The sequence below is a fragment of the Carex rostrata genome, chromosome 25 (assembly GCF_964058835.1).
Source record: "Carex rostrata chromosome 25, lpCarRost1.2, whole genome shotgun sequence".
NCBI classification, from domain to species: Eukaryota; Viridiplantae; Streptophyta; class Magnoliopsida; order Poales; family Cyperaceae; genus Carex; species Carex rostrata.
In genome coordinates, this window is record NC_135942.1 from 5,937,734 (window position 1) to 5,956,744 (window position 19,011).

At 34.7% G+C, this 19,011-nt stretch overlaps 3 protein-coding genes and 1 long non-coding RNA gene across 12 annotated transcripts in view; 2 read left to right on the forward strand and 2 right to left on the reverse strand.

Annotated features, from left to right (window-relative positions):
* The window catches only part of LOC144576354 (mediator of RNA polymerase II transcription subunit 15a-like), a 50,171-nt gene that overhangs the window by 26,851 nt on the left and 4,309 nt on the right, over positions 1 to 19,011 (reverse strand). The window contains exon 1 of one of the 5 annotated variants that reach the window (XM_078326719.1): positions 10,409 to 10,530. The exons of the other annotated variants lie outside the window; for them this stretch is intronic. The gene's annotated coding sequence lies outside the window, so the exon portion shown is untranslated. Of the gene's footprint in view, positions 1 to 10,408; positions 10,531 to 19,011 lie in introns of those variants that run through there. 5 annotated transcript variants of the gene reach the window in all.
* The window catches only part of LOC144543573 (uncharacterized), a 42,138-nt gene that overhangs the window by 19,310 nt on the left and 3,817 nt on the right, over positions 1 to 19,011 (forward strand). The window lies entirely within an intron of this gene.
* On the reverse strand, positions 7,922 to 10,493 carry LOC144576358 (mediator of RNA polymerase II transcription subunit 15a-like). The gene is made up of 4 exons (XM_078326730.1): positions 10,413 to 10,493; positions 10,196 to 10,263; positions 8,738 to 8,812; positions 7,922 to 8,408 (listed from the first exon to the last, which is right to left on the reverse strand). Exons 2-4 carry the CDS (start codon positions 10,253 to 10,255, stop codon positions 8,127 to 8,129), a joined length of 417 nt encoding a protein of 138 aa, XP_078182856.1. The 5' UTR covers positions 10,256 to 10,263; positions 10,413 to 10,493; the 3' UTR covers positions 7,922 to 8,126.
* On the forward strand, positions 14,528 to 17,451 carry LOC144576357 (uncharacterized). Of its 5 annotated transcripts, none has more exons than XM_078326725.1 (5): positions 14,528 to 14,593; positions 14,760 to 14,901; positions 15,387 to 15,498; positions 15,977 to 16,079; positions 16,990 to 17,229. In XM_078326725.1, exons 2-5 carry the CDS (start codon positions 14,765 to 14,767, stop codon positions 17,118 to 17,120), a joined length of 483 nt encoding a protein of 160 aa, XP_078182851.1. In that variant the 5' UTR covers positions 14,528 to 14,593; positions 14,760 to 14,764; the 3' UTR covers positions 17,121 to 17,229. The 5 variants fall into 5 exon arrangements, with proteins under 5 accessions (XP_078182851.1, XP_078182853.1, XP_078182850.1 ...); XM_078326727.1 differs by lacking the exon at positions 14,528 to 14,593 and adding an exon at positions 17,305 to 17,451 and having other exon boundaries at positions 14,600 to 14,901; positions 16,990 to 17,167; XM_078326724.1 differs by lacking the exon at positions 14,528 to 14,593 and having other exon boundaries at positions 14,600 to 14,901.

Sequence of the window (19,011 nt, forward strand, 5' to 3'; positions counted from 1 at the left end):
TGTGTTGCAATTGGTGGTTCAGCCTTTGTTCAAGCAAATATTTAAGACTTTGATGATCAGTTTTTATTACAAATGGATGCCCTTGTAAATAGTGTTTCCACTTATCTACTGCCATCAAGATTGCTAATAATTCTTTTTCGTATGTTGATTTTCCCAGGTTTTTTGATCCCAGAGCTTTGCTAAGGTATGATATGGGTCGACCATCTTGAGACAGAACTGCACCTACTCCATAGTCACAAGCATCAGCCTCAATCGTGAAAGGTTGAGAGAAATTCGGCAATGCCAAAACTGGAGCAGAAATCATGGCTCTCTTCAGCTTTTCAAATGCATTTTGTGCTTGTTCGGTCCATTGGAATCCCCTTTTTCCCAACTGTTCGGTCAAAGGTTTGCATTTTGCCCCATAGTTTTGTATGAATCGTCGGTAGTAACCGGTTAACCCAAGAAAACCTCTCAACTCCTCCTGGTTTTTAGGAATTGGCCAATTAAGCATAACCTCTACCTTGCTAGGATCTGTTGCAACCCCGTCTTTTGTTATAATGTGACTCAAATACTCAATTCTAGCCACACCGAATGCACATTTGGACCTCTTGGCATACAATTGGTGTTGCCTCATCTTCTTAAACACTTGTTCTAAGTGCCCCAAGTGATCAGCCAAACTCTTGCTATACACCAATATATCATCAAAGAACACCAACACAAACTTTCTCAATTCAGCCTTGAATATATCATTCATTAGATTTTGAAAAGAGGCTGGAGCATTTGTGAGGCCGAATGGCATAACCTTGAATTCAAAATGACCATGGTGTACATGAAAAGCCGTTTTTGGAATATCTTCCTCTTTAACCCTAATTTGGTGATAACCAGCCCTTAAGTCAATTTTAGAGAAAATTTCAGCTCCATTCAACTCTTCTAACAGCTCATCGATCAAGGGTATAGGGTACTTATTTTTTATAGTGAAGTTGTTTAGCTTCCTATAGTCGATGCACAATCTCCAAGATCCGTCCTTCTTTTTCACCAACAAAGCGGGGCTAGCAAAAGGGCTAGAACTAGGTCTTATGACTGAGGCTGCCAACAACTCATCAACTATTTTCTCAATTTCTCTTTTTTGCTCATATGAATATCTATATGGTCTCAAATTGATAGGTTCTGCCCCTTCCTTAAGTGGAATTGCATGGTCATGAGATCGCTTTGGAGGCAATTGTTTGGGTTCTTGAAAGATTTCAGGATAATTCTCAACAAGTGCTATCAAGGGTGCCGGCAACATCATTGCCTTCTCCTCTCCATCACAAGGGAAATCTTGAATCAACATGCACTGTTCATCGGGTAAAAGCTCCACAACTTAAGTGTTATTCACTACATGTACATTACCTTTGTCCTTCAACCCTTGAAACACCACCTTCTTTCTATCCCTGACCATGGTTAATGTCGACGACCCCATATCTAATAATACGGGTCCCACTTTCTTCATCCAGTCCCCTCCAAGTAACATTTCATACGTGCCAATTTCCATGATTTTGAGGTCATATTGAAACTCTTGCCCTTGCATCACCCAAGTGAACCCATCACACTTCTTATCACAAAACATGTTACTACCATTAGCAACTGTGATTTCCATGGGTTTCGTTTCACTAATCTTCAAACCAGCCTTTTCAACTACTTTTGGATCCACAAAACTGTGCGTACTACCAGAATCCACCAAAGCAGTAACTGGTACTCCATTTACCTTCCCTTGAATTCGAATCAGATCCAAACTTCTAGCTTCTCCAATCGCATGTAATGAAATCCTCACATCCTCTTGATTATTATCATTTTTAGAAGATTGAAGTAACAAGTTTTGCATCTCAACTTCTACCTCATCATCTGTGTCAACTGGCCAAGCTTCTTGATCAACCACTTCTTCTCCTGTAATGGTATGTACTACCTTCTCTCTACATTTGTGTCCCAGAACCCATGGGTTATGGCATCTGTAGCACTTGTTTTCTAATTTTCCTTGTTGCTGATTTTGCACATGAGTGTTGTTTGATTTTGATGTCTGTACAGGTTTGTGGAAACTATGGTTAGGTTTAGGTTGCATCTTGTTCTTCCTGTTTTCTTGAATTAACTCTTGGTAAAGAGAAATCTCATATGCTTCCTCTAAAGTTCTAGGTTTGTTGCTCATTACGGCCAACCTCAAATCCTCATTTAACCCACTGAGATAACTAGTAACAAAGTAAGCCTTATCAAGAATAGGATTGTGCCGTAGCATTAGCAGCTTTAGTTCCTCAAATTTGCACCTATAACTCTCCACATTAGACCATTGCCTTAGCTTGTTAAACTCACCAACTACACCTGATATCTCCATATTTGATCTATTGTTCCGACCAATTCTTGTACCAAAATCTGCGTTTTAAACCACCAAATCGCGTATTTTACATTGAATATCCATAGAATGTGGTACTGCTGCGATTTCATTCTTATTTTGCAGAAAACGGGCGAAATCAGGGAAGTTACTGAATTCTGAGACTCTGCACGCGACCCTCATCACATCTGACGCGACCCTCATCAGAGTCGATGCGGGTAGCATCAGACCTGACGCTGGTCGCATCGCGAGCTTCCAGAGCAGACAGCAAAGGCCCAATTAAGGCCCAGAATTGAAGCACTCGTTTTGAAATGTCTATAAATAGACCACCCCTGCTACCAGGGAGGGGGTTCCGAATTTGAAGATTCAAAACCTCAAGAATTGGAGTATTGATCAAGAAAGAGAGGAATGAGGGAAGATCCTTGCTTGATTCGGTTTCATCATGATCCTATCTCTTATCTCATCTCTTATCTTTTCTTTTATGATGCTTGAGTAGATCTTTCTTTATTTCTAGGGTTGATGTAGTCTAAAGCTTTGATTGTATGTATTGCATTTGAATTTGAGTTGTTCTTGTGATCAATTGATTGAGTATTATTCTTCCATTGCTTGATTTTGATTGTTTGAATCTTGATTGTCTATTGTTGAGTGTTTCTTGCATCTCATCTAATATCTTGACTTGATCCTTCTTGCAATTTAATCAAGCACATGAGGTAGGTTAGAAATCTGAAAAGATAGATCAATTGAACCGAAAGGTGAGATTTCCATTTATTGAGAGATAGTGGATACCTTTAGCAAACCGATCAATTGACTTAGATTGAACACGAATAAACGAGAGTTGAAAGTTGTAGATCTAAGAAGGTGAAATTGCAATTCCTTACTAGGTTTCTGGTGCTAATAAACGAGAGTTGAGGCTCAGGAATCGTAGGTAGGGTCAGTAGAACCTTGCACAATCGAATAACTCAGAAACAGGTGCAATGTTGCATTCACTCGAGGGCCATACGAGTCGCATGGGAGACCATGCGGGTCGCATCACTAGGGTCGCATCAGAGATGATGCGAGTCGAGTGAGGGTCTAGAGAGGCAAAGCTGAGGATGAAATCTGAAACCCTGGAAACATCCTTTTAAACTTGACTGAAACAAACATTTATTTTCCTTTGCAATCTTTTGTTATTGAATTGAGAAATTGAAACGAATTCAAACCAAACCTTTCACTTCTAGTACCTAACTCGGATTTGTAGGAATTTAGAATCGAATTAAACCGTCCCTGAGGATCGATACCTTATTATACTATACAGATAGGATTGTGCACTTGCAATCTTAGACGAGAGTTGATTCAAGGTTTAAACTGGTACAGCTAGCTGTACCTGAGACTTTGTAGCATACCTTTGTAAGCGAACAACACCCAAGGTTGACTTGCTCTCAAACCTGTCAATAACTCTTCTAACAAATTCTTCCCATTGCATTTCAGGTCTTACTACCCCTTGAGCCCAAGTATCAGATTGCCCCTGCATGTGTAAGGAGGCCACTAGCACCTTCAAATTTTCAGCCATGGGATTCAATTGAAAGAACCTCTCGCATCTATTAAGCCATCCTCTTGGATTAGAGCCGGTAAATAGAGGGAAATCAATCTTTGGTATGGGAATGTTCGGTGTAGGTCTGAAATTTTGATTGTTATGAAAGCCATTTTGAAAATTAGGTATTGGATGAGGGTTGTTTTGCAAGTTTAAAGGGATAGTTTGGATATTTGGTCCTGGTGGGGGTAAAATTGGAATTTTTATATGAGGAAAGGTTGGGTGAGGTGTAAATTTGTATTGAGATTGATTTGGATAAAAATAAGGGTTTATAAGGGGTATTTCTGGTAAAGTATTCTCTCCTTGTGCTTGTACTGGGTTAACAGGTATAGTTATGGAAGTAATGGGTATGGTTGCTTCTGGTATATTTGTATGGGTGTTTGGAGGTGGGATTTGAATTTGTGAAGAGGATGAGACACTAGTTAGGATTTGTGGTGTGCTAGTAGCTGTTCCAACTTGTGCAGTTTGGAAATTATAAGTAAAAGGAATAGTGATATTAGGGCTTGTAGCACTATTATGTACCATGTTATGTGTATTGGTCTCTTCTCCATTCATTTTTCCCATCATTTGACTCAACATGATTGAAATCTGATCAAACTGAGCTTTGTTAACTCCAACTTGTTGATCTATCTTGCTTTGTTGTTGGTTGATTTGAGCTTGTATCAATAGTTGCTGTTGGTGTAGATGGTTTTGCATCTCCTCTCTATGCACGTGTAACTTCTCAACAAAATCAGCTTGCAACTTGTCTATTGTTTCTTTCATCTGCTTCATCTGCTCCTCCATTTGTTTAGATCGAGTATGCATCCCTTCAGCCATGAATCGGGCTCTGATACCAACTTGTCACAACCCAATATGAAACTTGAGTACTTTTATAAGTTCTATATGGCAATCTAAGCAACTGGAACGGATTGAAAAGAAGAAAAAGATGAAAGAAGAAGAAAGTAACAAAGAAGAAGAAAAGAAGGAACAATTGGTAATTTTCTGCTTGGATAATAGTTACAGATATTTTCTTTTCTAATATATGTATAGTACATCTAGATCCTTCTAACAAAAGTATATAGTAAAAAGTAACTATAGTTAAGCAAAAGGTAATGTAAATAACTTCCAGCAGCTTCTTTTATGAAGCGCAGCCCATATCCACTTTCTATTAGCAATTCAATTCAGCCCATAAAAGACTCATTTTTCTGGCCCATGCTCCTTCAACTTAAACTACTTCTTATCTTCTCCTTTAATCACTTGAATCGTGACACGTTTAGGTTTTGGGGGAAAGAATGGTAGAATTGAAAGAAACTCACCGTCGAGTTATGCCGATTCTTCCTTCAAGTTTGTTGCGATTGTAATTTTCAACAAACCTACCTTTTTTTGGGGTATATGTCCTCCGAAATTTTTATTAATGGGAAATATATTAAGTAAATATCAAGATTAGAGAACGCTTTTGCATTTTATCGAGATATAGAGAAAACGTGATGGTTAATCACGTCCTCTGGCCGTTATAGACTATCATGGCCAGATTTAGCACTAATCACCGCACTTCTTAAAAATATATATATATATATATATATATATATATATATATAACAGATATTGAATATATATCCAACTACAAATAAAACTATAATACATGATTTATAAAACTTATTATAAACTTATTATCACACACTATTACAGAAAAAAAAGTCAATGTAAAAAATAAATATTCACTAGAATAAATTGGAATAAACATAAATAAATAGAAATAAACAGACGATTAAACGATAAAACTGTCGTTTTATTTGCAAACAGGTATCCATTAAGTGTATTCGTAATGGTTTGATCGCCATTAACAATGAAACGGCCGTTAAGACTGATTTTTACAACACTGTGTTATACCATTGAAGTAATAGCAGATTTATTTACGGGATGTAATGAAGCGACCAAATTTCTAACTAATAGTCCCGATTTAAAAGTTGCATCGAACTCAATGCTCCAATCGTAGTGTTTTTTTTAATAGAAGATTTTCAAATCAGGACCATTGAGTCCGATGCAAAAATAGAGTATTATCAAAACCAGCGACACAGAAATACCTATTAATATGAAGAATATGAAGTTGAAGGAATATATATGCAAAGATGAAGAATATGAAACGTCTTATTTTTCTTATTCAATTTAATCATGTTACTAATTTAAAGAGATATCTTCATTTAAGAAGAGTGGTATATTTGTCTAAATAACAATTTAATGAATAAATGACGATAAAAGAAAAAATATTAAATTTCTATAAGAATATTGGATAGTAAGATATTTTTATTAAGAATTTAGCTATTTTAAAACTTTACATGACTACACCATAAATTTTCCCTTAATTTATAACCTGTCTCTACTTTCTTTCCTTTTGCAACTTCCTCCTTCCTTCGTGTGATATCGAACCCCTCCCAGTCATTATCCTTACCAATTGTCGATTGCTACAATTTATAGTGTCCGTTTTGGTTCTCTTTTATAATTGTTGTTGTTGCTACTGCTATTCCCTTCATTGTTGATCCTCCTCTGTGTAAGTTTTTCTTAATTATTTTACAAGAATAGATTTATTTGAATTTAATTGATTTAATTTAAGAGATGTGATAACAATTCTTCAATATAATTCTCCGTCAAATTTTCAACTAGTAATTTTTGGATGGACACACCGAAAATTTTCCCTAAAATGTAATGCCAAGGAAAGGTTTAATCTTATATAAGGAGTTGTTTGTTCGGAAAAAAAGAAGTCCAAGGAGGCTCGCTAGAGTCATGTTCGGTTGAGGCCTAAACTATGGAATAAAGGGTTTAGGTCTCAGCTAAGCCGTCAAACGTGATTTAATTGAGCTGTACTAAAATGGCATAAGTCGATCTCTAGACCGGCCTAAAATGTAAAAAGTTAAGTCACCTATTAAGGTGGTTTAACGTTTTGTCAATACTTGTGGCTTAAGCTTGCAAATATCAACTATAATATAATTTAAATGTCTAAATATGGTCTATCAAACTTGTTAATTATGCGTTTCTCAAATTACAATAAATTTATATCTGTCTAAATAAGGAATTCATTCCTAACTTTAGTTTTGTAGAATAGAAGAATTTAATCTTAATCGTTTGAATTTCAAATCTAATTAAATTGTACTTTGATGTATATTTTATTATTTTAGTCATATTTCGCATCAAATTTGACCAAATTTATATCATGTCAACATTATTCTGATATATTTTTTTTAAATTAGCTAATTTGTTAATGCACATTCTTTAAATTTCCACCTATCACTAGTTCACTACACATATTAAACTCCAGACGAAATGAATAAATTGATAGCAGATAATATAATCCAAAAATATAACATATAAATATATACATGAAATGCATCATGTAGTTAATATCATAAAATATACAAAATTATTAATTTTATTCCATTTATAATTTTTAATACCTTTTAAATTATTTTAAAGATATAAATTAGTAACAAAATTAAATAATAAAATATTATATAGATCAATTTTATCAAAAATTATTAATTAAAAACTTACATTAAATGTTGATAAATTGATTTTATCATAAATCACTAAATAAAAAAAAATTCTATGAAATGTAATATGAATAACTTTAGTTGACCATAATTTAAACCATAAACTCTAACCAAACAAGAAATAACTTAAGTTATAACTTCGACACTAAATTGAAATAACCAAGTTAGACCTTATTAATTTTAAATCACAACCAAACAACACCCTACAGCCGAACAACTACATTACTCGGTTTAGGCTTGGGTATATATTACATCTTAAGAGCATCTTCATTTTTGCAATTGTTAAATTTGATTTTATTTTTCATATCAATAATTTAGTATATTCTCATATCAATTATAATGTTTTGATTCCCAAAACTTCAATTTCGTTGATGTGATAAAAGAACTAATAATTTTACAGTTGCTAGCATTGCATTTTGAAAATTAGTACTTGTAAAATTGAATGCAACATTTTTAAACAAATTAGCCAACAATTTTGAAATCATCTAGTAAACTAAAGCAACAATACCACTAATATGGGGGGCGCATGGGTGATATATATATCTGACCTCCCCCGCACTTGTGTATTATTAAATAGTATTCACGGATTTAGCTGTGCATCTTCCTTTTTTTCCCCGAAATTCGAATTAAGGTACAAGGCAGAGTACAAAAATTGATCCTTCATTAAGTGAATTCTTCATAAATATCTTGCACCTCAGTTAGCATTCCTTCTCTTGTGCACACAATCTTCGCATATTCTGCACTTCCTTGTTTTCATAGTGTTATGCACAGGTTGTTGCTGAGGTGCCTTCTTGTGATACTGGAGAATACTCTGGATCTGCTTTTCGTAAAGAGATAACTTGTCTTTCAAGCCAATCTGCATGCTGTGCTTGCCAAGCTGCAGCACTGCCATCATGCGCTCCAGAACCATCTTAAAGTGCTTCATTTTCTCAATCTGCTCCCCACCTCTAGCATTCGGTGCTACTAAACTATCCAGCTGCACCACAGACAAAAAGAGAGAAATTGGTTACTAGCCGTGCCTGGTCATTCTGCAGTTCGACAGGTAAAAACTTGATACCAAACCAGTTACTCTTCACACCATTATTGGGCCAACCTACAGTCGGTAGTGAATTGGGCTTTATTGAGGAACCAAAAAAAAAATCAGGTCAAAAGACTTCTGAAAAAACAAAAAAGAGTACACAACAAGTTCTTCCTAATTCAGTACCAAAATAGCCAGGTTAACTACCAGTATGAGTAGGTGTATAATTTATAAGAGGCCCAGAGACAATTTAGTACAATAAATCAAAATAATTGGAAAAAGCATACTTGACTAAGCTTCATTGAAAGCTTCTGATGGATCTCTCTCAGATCAGCAAAGTAAGTATCCTCCAGATATTTTAACTACATAGAAGGAACAGAAGAAAAAGATACCAAATTTCATCAGAGCACAAAAGAAAATCTTCAAAATGCAAAACAAGGCATACGAGTAGAAGCACCCAAACAAGTCTACTATTGACATAGGATTTTACATCCATCAAATTACTGATCAGATCGATACCAGTCAGGGGCGATCCATAAAGGTCCAGGGGAAGGCACTTGCCTACCCCTGGATTTGAAATATTTTTTTTTGACCCAATATAAATTAACCCAAGTGCCTACCCCTGAATCATTATTGTGCCTACCCCTGGGCCCAAAAATATTTACATAGCAAAGCCCATGCTCCGCTGCTGGTCCGCTCCGCTGTTTTGTTCGCTAGAGAAATGAAACGTGATAAAAAAAATTTAAAATGTAGCAACACAATCACACAAGTAAAATAAGACTTTGGTATCCGCTGTTTTGTACACAACAAAGAAATAAAATAAGACTTTCTATTTGCTTCTGTTCCGAGTCAGAGAGCAAAAAAACAAAGACGTCTCTTCTATTCTTATTTGCTTCTGTCGTCGCTGGAGAGTGACAGAGAGAAACGCGCCAGCACGCACGCACCTCCGCCCTTTTCATTTGCTACTTTTCGCTGCTGGGACCAGAGAGTAAAACCAAAAAAATCGACTTCATTTGTAAGATCTCGATTTCTAGTTTTAATTAATCAATTGAATTAATATTTGCAAGTCATGTAGAATTAAAATGGTTTGGTGAATTATTGCTTGAATCCTTGAATTTCACACTTTAGTGCTATATCAATTGAATTTACTCGGTTTTAGTGCTTTATCAGGAATTCGAATAATTAATAAACTTCTTGATTCGCACTTGGGTAAATGTTGATTATTTGGAACTGGTACAAAGGTTTCTGCTAGGTTTCCGCTTTTTTGCAACACAAGGGTTCCAGGCTTCCAGCATAGGCAATTATATTTATTTTTTTGAGTTCCCCTAATTATGGCTTGGGATCTAGGGGTTTAGAGTTTCATTCAGGCTCTATCGAGAATTTTTCACCTCAAAATTCAATGCAATAAACTTATACTGGTAAACATAAGACCAATTTACCTTGTTATTTTGCCTTTTATCATGGTGATTTTTTTTTATTTAGTACCCGCTTAGTTAATGGATCTGAATCTAATTAACTATTCAAACCCGTTTAGTGCCCTACCCTGACGGAATTCCTGGATCCGCCCCTGTCATTACCAGTAAAACTGACTAGTTCTGATACATACAAACCTACAAGTTTAATTATCCTGAACAATAAATTTGCTTTAGATCTTTGAAACATGATTCATAAAGAAAAAGGTGCTCATAAATGACAATTTAAGGTTATAGCCAATTCAATCTATCAGATGAAAGTAAAATAAGTACCCTTTGGTACATCTCCTCCTGCCAATCTCCCGGATTCCCAGTCTGAGCAGTGGAATCCATTGATGTAGCTGAAGATGAAAAGAAAGCACAATTAGTCAGCGATTCTAGAAAGAGACCAGAAACGGAGCGAGGGGGTGGCCAGCTGAGGCTCAGACCACCCGCTATTAGCAGCGTTTAGGTTTTGGGGGAAAGAATGCTAGAATTGAAAGAGACTCACCTTCGACTTGTGCCGATTCTTCCTTCTACTGTGTTTGCGTCGGACTTTATTCCTCAGGAAGTATGCGACCGAAGGAAATACCGGGTCTTTTAGTGTAATTTTCAACAAACCTACCTTTTTTGGGGTATATTATATGTGCTTGATGATCGAAAGAGTGATTTAGAGAGAGTAAAATATTCTCTTCACTTTTTTTACGATCAACTCCCAGCCGCCTTGTGCGGGAAGCAGTATTATTAGATTTTGAGATTCGTGCCAAGTTAAAAGGAACGGTCCAGATCCGATAATTCTAAAAGATTCCCTATAATTGGGGGTGGGATGCAAGGAAATAAATCTGTTGTTATTTCAATTGAATATCAGGTTCCTGTTATTTCGATTCCGGCCATTCAATTTCCTTTAGCCTGTTCAATTGAAAATCAGCGGTTTTCAAACCAGCTTAATAAATAGTAAAAAAAATTCTAAAAAATGTAAAATTTGGTCTCCAAGTAGATTATAGTATAGATTAAACATCTAAGGTTTGAATTTGTTGTTTGGACATCACAAAATAAATAAAACGCGGCAGCAAATTAACCACAACATATATATATATAGAGTGGATGCATTCGGTTGCATATGGACCGAAGTGCTACCGGTCCAAATTTGATTTTTCAAAATCCAAACGGTCAATCTGAACCGTTCATCTTGTTCTCCATATTAATATGTGCTTGGAGACCAAATTTTATATTTTTCTGAATTTTTTTACTATTTATTAAGTATTTTACAAAATTATTGATCTAACGGTGGCTGCTGATTTTACTGTTTTGTGCAGCCACCGTTGGATCAACAATTTTGTAAAATACTTAATAAATAGTAAAAAAATTCAGAAAAATATAAAATTTGGTCTCCAAGCACATATTAATATGGAGAACAAGATGAACGGTTCAGATTGACCGTTTGGATTTTGAAAAATCAAATTTGGACCGGTAGCACTTCGGTCCATATGCAACCGAATGCATATTAGCCACACTCTCTCTCTCTCTCTCTCTCTCTATATATATATATATATATATAGTTAGGCTGGGGTGCTATGGATAGCATAGTGGCCTCTATGCTACGGCTCAATATTCGAGTTTTCAAAATCCAAACGGTCGATCCGAACCGTTCATCTTATTCTCCATATTAATATCTGCTTGGAGACCAAATTTTATAATTTTCTGAATTTTTTTACTATTTATTAAGCCACTTTGAAAATCGCTAATCCAACGATTTTACTGTTTTGTGCAGCCACCGTTGGATCAACAATTTTGTAAAATACTTAATAAATAGTAAAAAAATTCATAAAAATGTAAAATTTGGTCTCCAAGCAGATATTAATATGGAGAATAAGATGAACGGTTCGGATCGACCGTTTGGATTTTGAAAACTCGAATATTGAGCCGTAGCATAGAGGCCTCTATGTTATCCATAGCACCCCAGCCTAACTCATATATATATATTATACATATATACATAGCCTATGCGGCGCATGCGGCCGCATTTTAAAACACTGAATATATGTATATGTATATGTATATCAAATTTGACTTCTGCTGGTAAATAAATAAGTTTGGACTGATACAAGGACCAAACTGCAAAAGTGATTACACCAACATGTAGAGCATTCAAAAATACACAGAATTGACACAAATTTCAATTTCTTTGGATTTTTCTACAATTAGTTATGAATTTTCAAAGTTCAGCTTTCGAAAAAACTTTAAAGAGCTATAACTTTGGCTAAGAAAGTCAGATTTGGGCGTATGAGAACTTTTCGGAAAGGGGGAAACGAGACAGATCCAAATATAACCCGGGGGTTAATCCCCAGGTATTCGAAGCATCATAATTTCAAAAAAACATCGTTTAGTGTCTCAAAAAATTCAGTTTAAGTTTTCGTTCAACGGTAGATGTACAACGATCGGTATTTTGTTTAGTATAATTTAGGTTTTTGTAGTATAATTATTAATGGTAGAATTTTTTAGTTTGCATACAGAATAATTTAGCTTTTTTATAATTATATTATATTATATAATTGTACAAAAACCTAAGTTATATATAGTTATATGTAATTATATTATATATACAGGGATGGGCTACGCTACTTCATGGAGTAAAATGATTTGGTGCTCCACGCCACCATATTTTCATTTTGAAAATTCAAACGACTGATCCGAACCGTTAGATGTGATCTCCATATTGAAATGTGCTTGGAGACCAAATTTTATATTTTTTGGAATTTTTTTACTATTTATTAAATATTTTTTAAAATTGCTAATCTGATGGTCCAGAAAATTTTACTATTTTTTACTGTTCACAGCAAAACAGAAATTTTGAAAAATGCTTAATAAATAATAAAAAAATTTGGTCTCCAAGCACATTTCAATATGGAGATCACATCTAACGGTTCGGATCAGTCGTTTGAATTTTCAAAATAAAAATACGGCGTGGAGTACAAACGTATTTTACTCCATGGAGTAGCGTAGGCCACCCCTATACATACATATATTAATTAAATTTATGCAATTTAAAGTAATTGATTTAAGCAACATTGTTTTAAAATAATTAGTAATTTTAATTTATATTTTATTATAACAAAAATTATTGAGTTCAAATATACAACCATGTCAAATGAATTTGGATTTATAATTTATTGATTTACAAAGAAAAAAAAACAGAAAAAAAACTCACCTACCCATGAACCTGGACCGTCCGACCCCCGAACCCGAGACGGACACGGGTTTGAAACGGGCACGGGTTTGAAACGGTTTTTCAAAAAAAAAAACGTGTACACGTGTCCGTTCTACCCATTCTACCCGTCGCCTGTCACGAGTTTTGCCCGATTCGGCCTGAGGTACTCGTTAGCAAACCACTAGCCTATGCCAACCACGTGGCCTTCTATTTAATTTAATTAATTATCATTTCAACTTTTCAAGTATCTATCGTATGTCATCCAAAGAGATATCATATAACCATCTATTGTTATATATATTATTAGTTCTGGGACTAAACAAAATATAGAGATCCGGACCACTACTACTTTTTTCATAAATTATACTAAAATTTTAAAAAAATTGGCTAATGTCAACATGATTTTCATATTAAATGAGAAATTGAAATAAATGAGAAATTTAAAATAGATGAGAAATTTATATAAAAATACATATTTTTGAAATAAATTAAGATTTCTCACAATTAATCTCGTGGCACAACGGAACACTAATATCAACATATCAACCGAACACTCATCTGCATTATCTGTCATCGCACTTAGAATTATATAAAGAGATCTCTTTTATTTTGATACCAATAGTGGGACAATGCTCAAATCTAAACTAAAACAATTAAATAAATATACATATTTCAAAATAAATAAATATTTTCCACAATTAATCCCATGATACAAACGAACACTCATTTTCTCATATTTTCATAATTAATTCCGTGCATTCCATACCCGTGGGTTCCCATTTTTTCAAAAGTAAATTCTCATTCTCATTCATATTTCCATTCCATAATCCTGTGACATCCAAACACGCATTTAAGAAAATTGAATAGTCGGGATCAAAATAACAGGAACCTGTTATTCAATTGGAATAACAGCAGATTTATTTCCTTGATAGGAATCCAAATCCACTCCGGTACCGTAATAGGTAATCTTTTAGAATTATCGGATCTGGACCGTTCCTTTTAACTTGGCACGAATCTCAAAATCTAATAATACTGCTTCCCGCACAAGGCGGCTGGGAGTTGATCGTAAAAAAAGTGAAGAGAATATTTTACTCTCTCTAAATCACTCTTTCGGTCATCAAGCACATATAATATACCTCAAAAAAGGTAGGTTTGTTGAAAATTACACTAAAAGACCCGGTATTTCCTGGAACGCTATCTTTTTCGTTCGGAGCTTTTAATTTGGTCCGTTCGTTTCGGATCGGACGGACTGGATTAAGGGTTCACCAAATTTTGAGTTTTTTTAAAATTCGGACAAGATCTGATCTGATCCGTCCGATTCGAAACTAACGGATCAGATTAAAAGCTCTCTCCGCACGGAAAAACTCCGCATACTTTCCCGTATTTCCTTCGGTCGCACGCTTCCTTTCCTTTCGCATACTTCCTGAGGAATAAAGTCCGACGCAAACACAGTAGAAGGAATAATCGGCATAACTCGAAGGTGAGTCTCTTTCAATTCTAGCATTCTTTCGCCCAAAACCTAAACGCTGCTAATAGCGGGTGGTCTCAGCCTCAATTGGCCACCCCCTCGCTCCGTATCTGGCCTCTTTCTAGACCCCCGACTCTGACTGTGTGTATTGAGTTTTGTTTTCATTGGTTTTCGTACAGGAGCGACTATGGACTCTAATTGGAACGCTCCCCAAAGCGGCGGTGCTACGGGCCCGAGTTCTGGTGTTGGATCCGATTCGAACGCTAACCCTGATTGGCGATCGCAACTGCAGCCGGATGCTCGACAAAGAATCGTCAACAAAATGTGAGATTATTTTCATCGATCCTTTCTCTACGATTTTTAATTCAATTTTAGGTGGATTTTGGCCGGGAAGAAGTTTTCGATTGGGTCCCAAAACCAATATTCTGTAATTATATTGGTACCAATCATATTGTATAAGATCTGGTAGGATTCTTGAAATCAGTTTCCTCCATTCTTTATTGTATATTAATTTTCGTTGTGTAAAACTGTTTGAAGCATTGGTGTATTTCTAGGTTTTATTTTATTTTATTTCTTTCTTTTTCTATAAAGGGATGATCTTCAAGTGTCTTATTTTTTATACAATTATGGCATATATTTGCCAGCTTCTTATATGAGTATTTGACTGGGTATTATCAATTTACCAATTGATAAAATTAGAAATATTGCACGTAAAATGAAAATTTGAGGTAGCTATATCTGTGCATTTAGTTTTTGTAACCTCAATATCAGTTCGTTACCTAGTTGATTAAATGGTTTCGTGATTTTAGAATGAACACATTAAAGAGGCATCTTCCTGTGCCAGTACCAGAGGGAATAAATGAGCTTCAAAAAATTGCAGTTCGGTTTGAGGAAAAGATCTACAGTGCTGCTACTAGTCAGGTATAGTCTATTACTATTTACTAGTTATTTTGTTGTTAATCATTATATAATCCATTCAACATTGTATAAGGAGACAGCATGTCAGAGTATTTTTATATAAAGGTAGTATCTGTTGATATTGACTACTGTTGTTTTGTGATTTTTTTACCCTAATTACACTTGAAGACTTTAAGTTGCTATACCTAAGTTGCATCTATTGAAGACGTTTAGCCTTTTGTTAAGAAATTGACATCTAACATATGGCTGTGACACCTAACTCTAGAGAAGTGAACACTAGGATCTTGGTTTTTACGATTTGAATAATAAGAAATCATGACAAATATGTGCAGAAAATAATTTAGAAGTTAAAATTAACAAATAACATATATATTGAAAATTTATTGTGTTGGAACTGATCTAGTAGTTTGTGTATCATCATTAGTTTTAATTGGAACTGATGTCTAATATCTTTCTTTCTATTTTTGTGCTTTTCTCTCAGCCTGATTATCTTAGAAAAATTTCTCTAAAAATGCTTTCCATGGAAAATAAGGGGCAGCCTGGATTAAATCCTTCCCTTCCCAACCAAAATCGGATGGACCCAGGTATTAACATAATCTCTTTATCCAAATAAGGTACTTTCTATTTAGTTTTATGAGTAAATGCACTTCCTATCAACTTGTTTGTTCTGTAACATTTGAAATGGCAGATGGGTGATACAAAATACATTTCTTGAATTACTGGCATCAAGCAAATTATTGCTAAAAAGTCAAGTATTGTGGCTTTGAATACATAATTTGGATAATGATTTTTTTCAGCATATACTTGTTTGTGCATATTGTTATATGTTGAGGAGTCCACTTACAAAATTTCTAATGACACGTCATGTCAAAAAATTTGGTTGCAATAATGATTTAATTTGTCGAAGTTCCAAATGAGAAAATTTAACTGCTGATCTGGTTCTTTGTCATGAGCAATGCATACACAACTAAATGCATGAGATCATTTTACAAGGTCAAGGTGTTGAAAAATCTACAGCAGGTTGCAACCAGTTCCATGCATTGATCTTTTACCTCTTGATCTTGTATGAAATGATAATGTCAAAAAGAGAGTCGTAATTGGACCCCTTCTCTTATAAGATGGGTTGTACGAGCAAATAATTGAAACGCTTGTTGTATCACATTAACTTTTTGATAAACTTAAAGATATTTGCTTAGCATTTTTAAAGGGTCGAAAATTGTGAGATTGCTTGTATTGTAGTTACCAATTTTTTTTTTCTTTGTTGGTATTATTGTTTCATCAACATATGTAATATTAAACAATATGTCTGCAGCTTTGATTTCCCTTTTGAGTTAGCAGATAAATGTCTTTTAGGGATTTTTTTGAGTTGTAATGCTTTGTAGAAATCATATGATCTTTATAACTGCAAATTTTAATGGGTAGTGAACATGCATTAATATCCAAACCGTATAGTTCAATCTAACTAAGGGTGTTCATTGGGTTCGGTTTAATCAGCAGCGCTGACAGGTGGGTTGCAGCAGAGTCAACTGAACTCAGTCCAGCAACAGCCTGTGCATAACACTATGAAAACAAGGAAGTGCAGAATATGCGAAGATTGTGTGCACGAGAGAAGGAATCCTAACTGAGGTGTAAGATATTGATGAAGAATTCACTTAATGAAGGATCAATTTTTGTACTCTTTGCCTTGTACCTTAATTTGAATTTCGGGGGAAAAAAGGATGATGCACAGCTAAATCTGTGAATACTATTTAGTAGTACACAAGTGTGGGGGAGGTCAGATATATATATCACCCATGCGCCCCATATTAGTGGTATTGTTGCTTTAGTTTCTATATAACTTAACTAGATGATTTAAAAATTGTTGGCTAATTTGTTTGGAAATGTTGCATTCAATTTTACAAGTACTAATTTTCGAAATGCAATGCTAGCAGCTGTAAAATTATTAGTTCTTTTATCACATCAACGAAATTGAAGTTTTGGGAATCAAAACATTCTAATTGATATGAGAATATACTAAATCATTGATATGTAAAATGAAATCAAATTTTACAATTGCAAAAATGAATATGCTCTTAAGATGTATTATATACCCAAGCCTAAACCGAGTAATGTAGTTGTTTGGCTGTAGGGTGGTGTTTGGTTGTGATTTAAAATTAGAGGTTCAAATGCCTTCATTTTTAATAACTTTAATAACTCAAAATTTAAAACTTAAAAAATTAAAATAAAATCGTTGGATGTGATCTACATTATTTTCTCTATGCACGTGTAAAAAATTATGATATTTCAAATTCGTTTTGGTTGTCATCAAGAGTTTGTAAAAATGTACTATTGTTGATAATTTATTGACGTTGATTTTTCAACTTATTGATTCACATAAAAAGAAAACCGAAATGTGATAAAAAAATTTTGAGCACATAGATAAAATAGTATACATCACATCTAATGGTTTTATTTTGAAATTTATGATTTAAATTTTGAGTTATTAGCATTTTAAAAATAGAGACATGGTAAAGATACAAAAAATGGAGGCATTTGAACTCCCCTCATTTAGTATATTCTCGCATCAATTAGAATGTTTTGATTCCCAAAACTTCAATTTCGTTGATATGATAAAAGAACTAATAATTTTACAGTTGCTAGCATTGCGTTTCGAAAATTAGTACTTGTAAAATTGAATGCAACATTTTCAAACAAATTTACCAATAATTTTTAAATCATCTAGTTAAGTTATATAGAAACTAAAGAAACAATGCCACTAATATATATATCTGACCTCCCCCGCACTTGTGTATTACCAACTAGTATTCACAGATTTAGCTGTGCATCTTCCTTTTTTTCCCCGAAATTCAAATTAAGTTACAAGGCAAAGAGTACAAAAAATGATCCTTGAGTGAATTTTTCATCAATATCTTACACCTCAGTAAGGATTCCTTCTCTTGTGCACACAATCTTCGCATATTCTGCACTTCCTTGATTTCCTAGTGTTATGCACAGGTTGCTGGACTGAGTTCTGTTGACTCTGCTGCATCCCACCTATCAGCGCTGCTGACATCATCCCAGATCCTCCTGCGAGTGCTGAAGACATCTGCATCTGGGTCTGCTGCAACAGACTCTGTTGCTGCTGCTGTTGTTGCTGTTGTTGCTGTTGCAGCTTGTGGCGCATCACTAGCTGCTGTTGGTGATACAGCATTTGATTTTGTGGCGTGAGCTGTTGCTGTCTCTGGGTGTTTGAATACATATCCGTAGGGAGGGAACCAGTGGGCCCACCAGGCCCAGTAGTTCCACTAGGTCCTGACATGAAACAATTATACCCACAAAGAAAAGTAATTAGGTAACTGCAAATGCACACTCACAATTTTTTACCCTTTAAAAAGGCTAAGCCAATATCTCAAGTTTTATCAAAAAATTAATGTGATACAACAAGCTTTCAAATATTTGCTCATACAATACAACTCATCTTATAAGAGAAGGGGGTCCAATTACAACTCTCTTTTTTGACATATCATGACAACAACT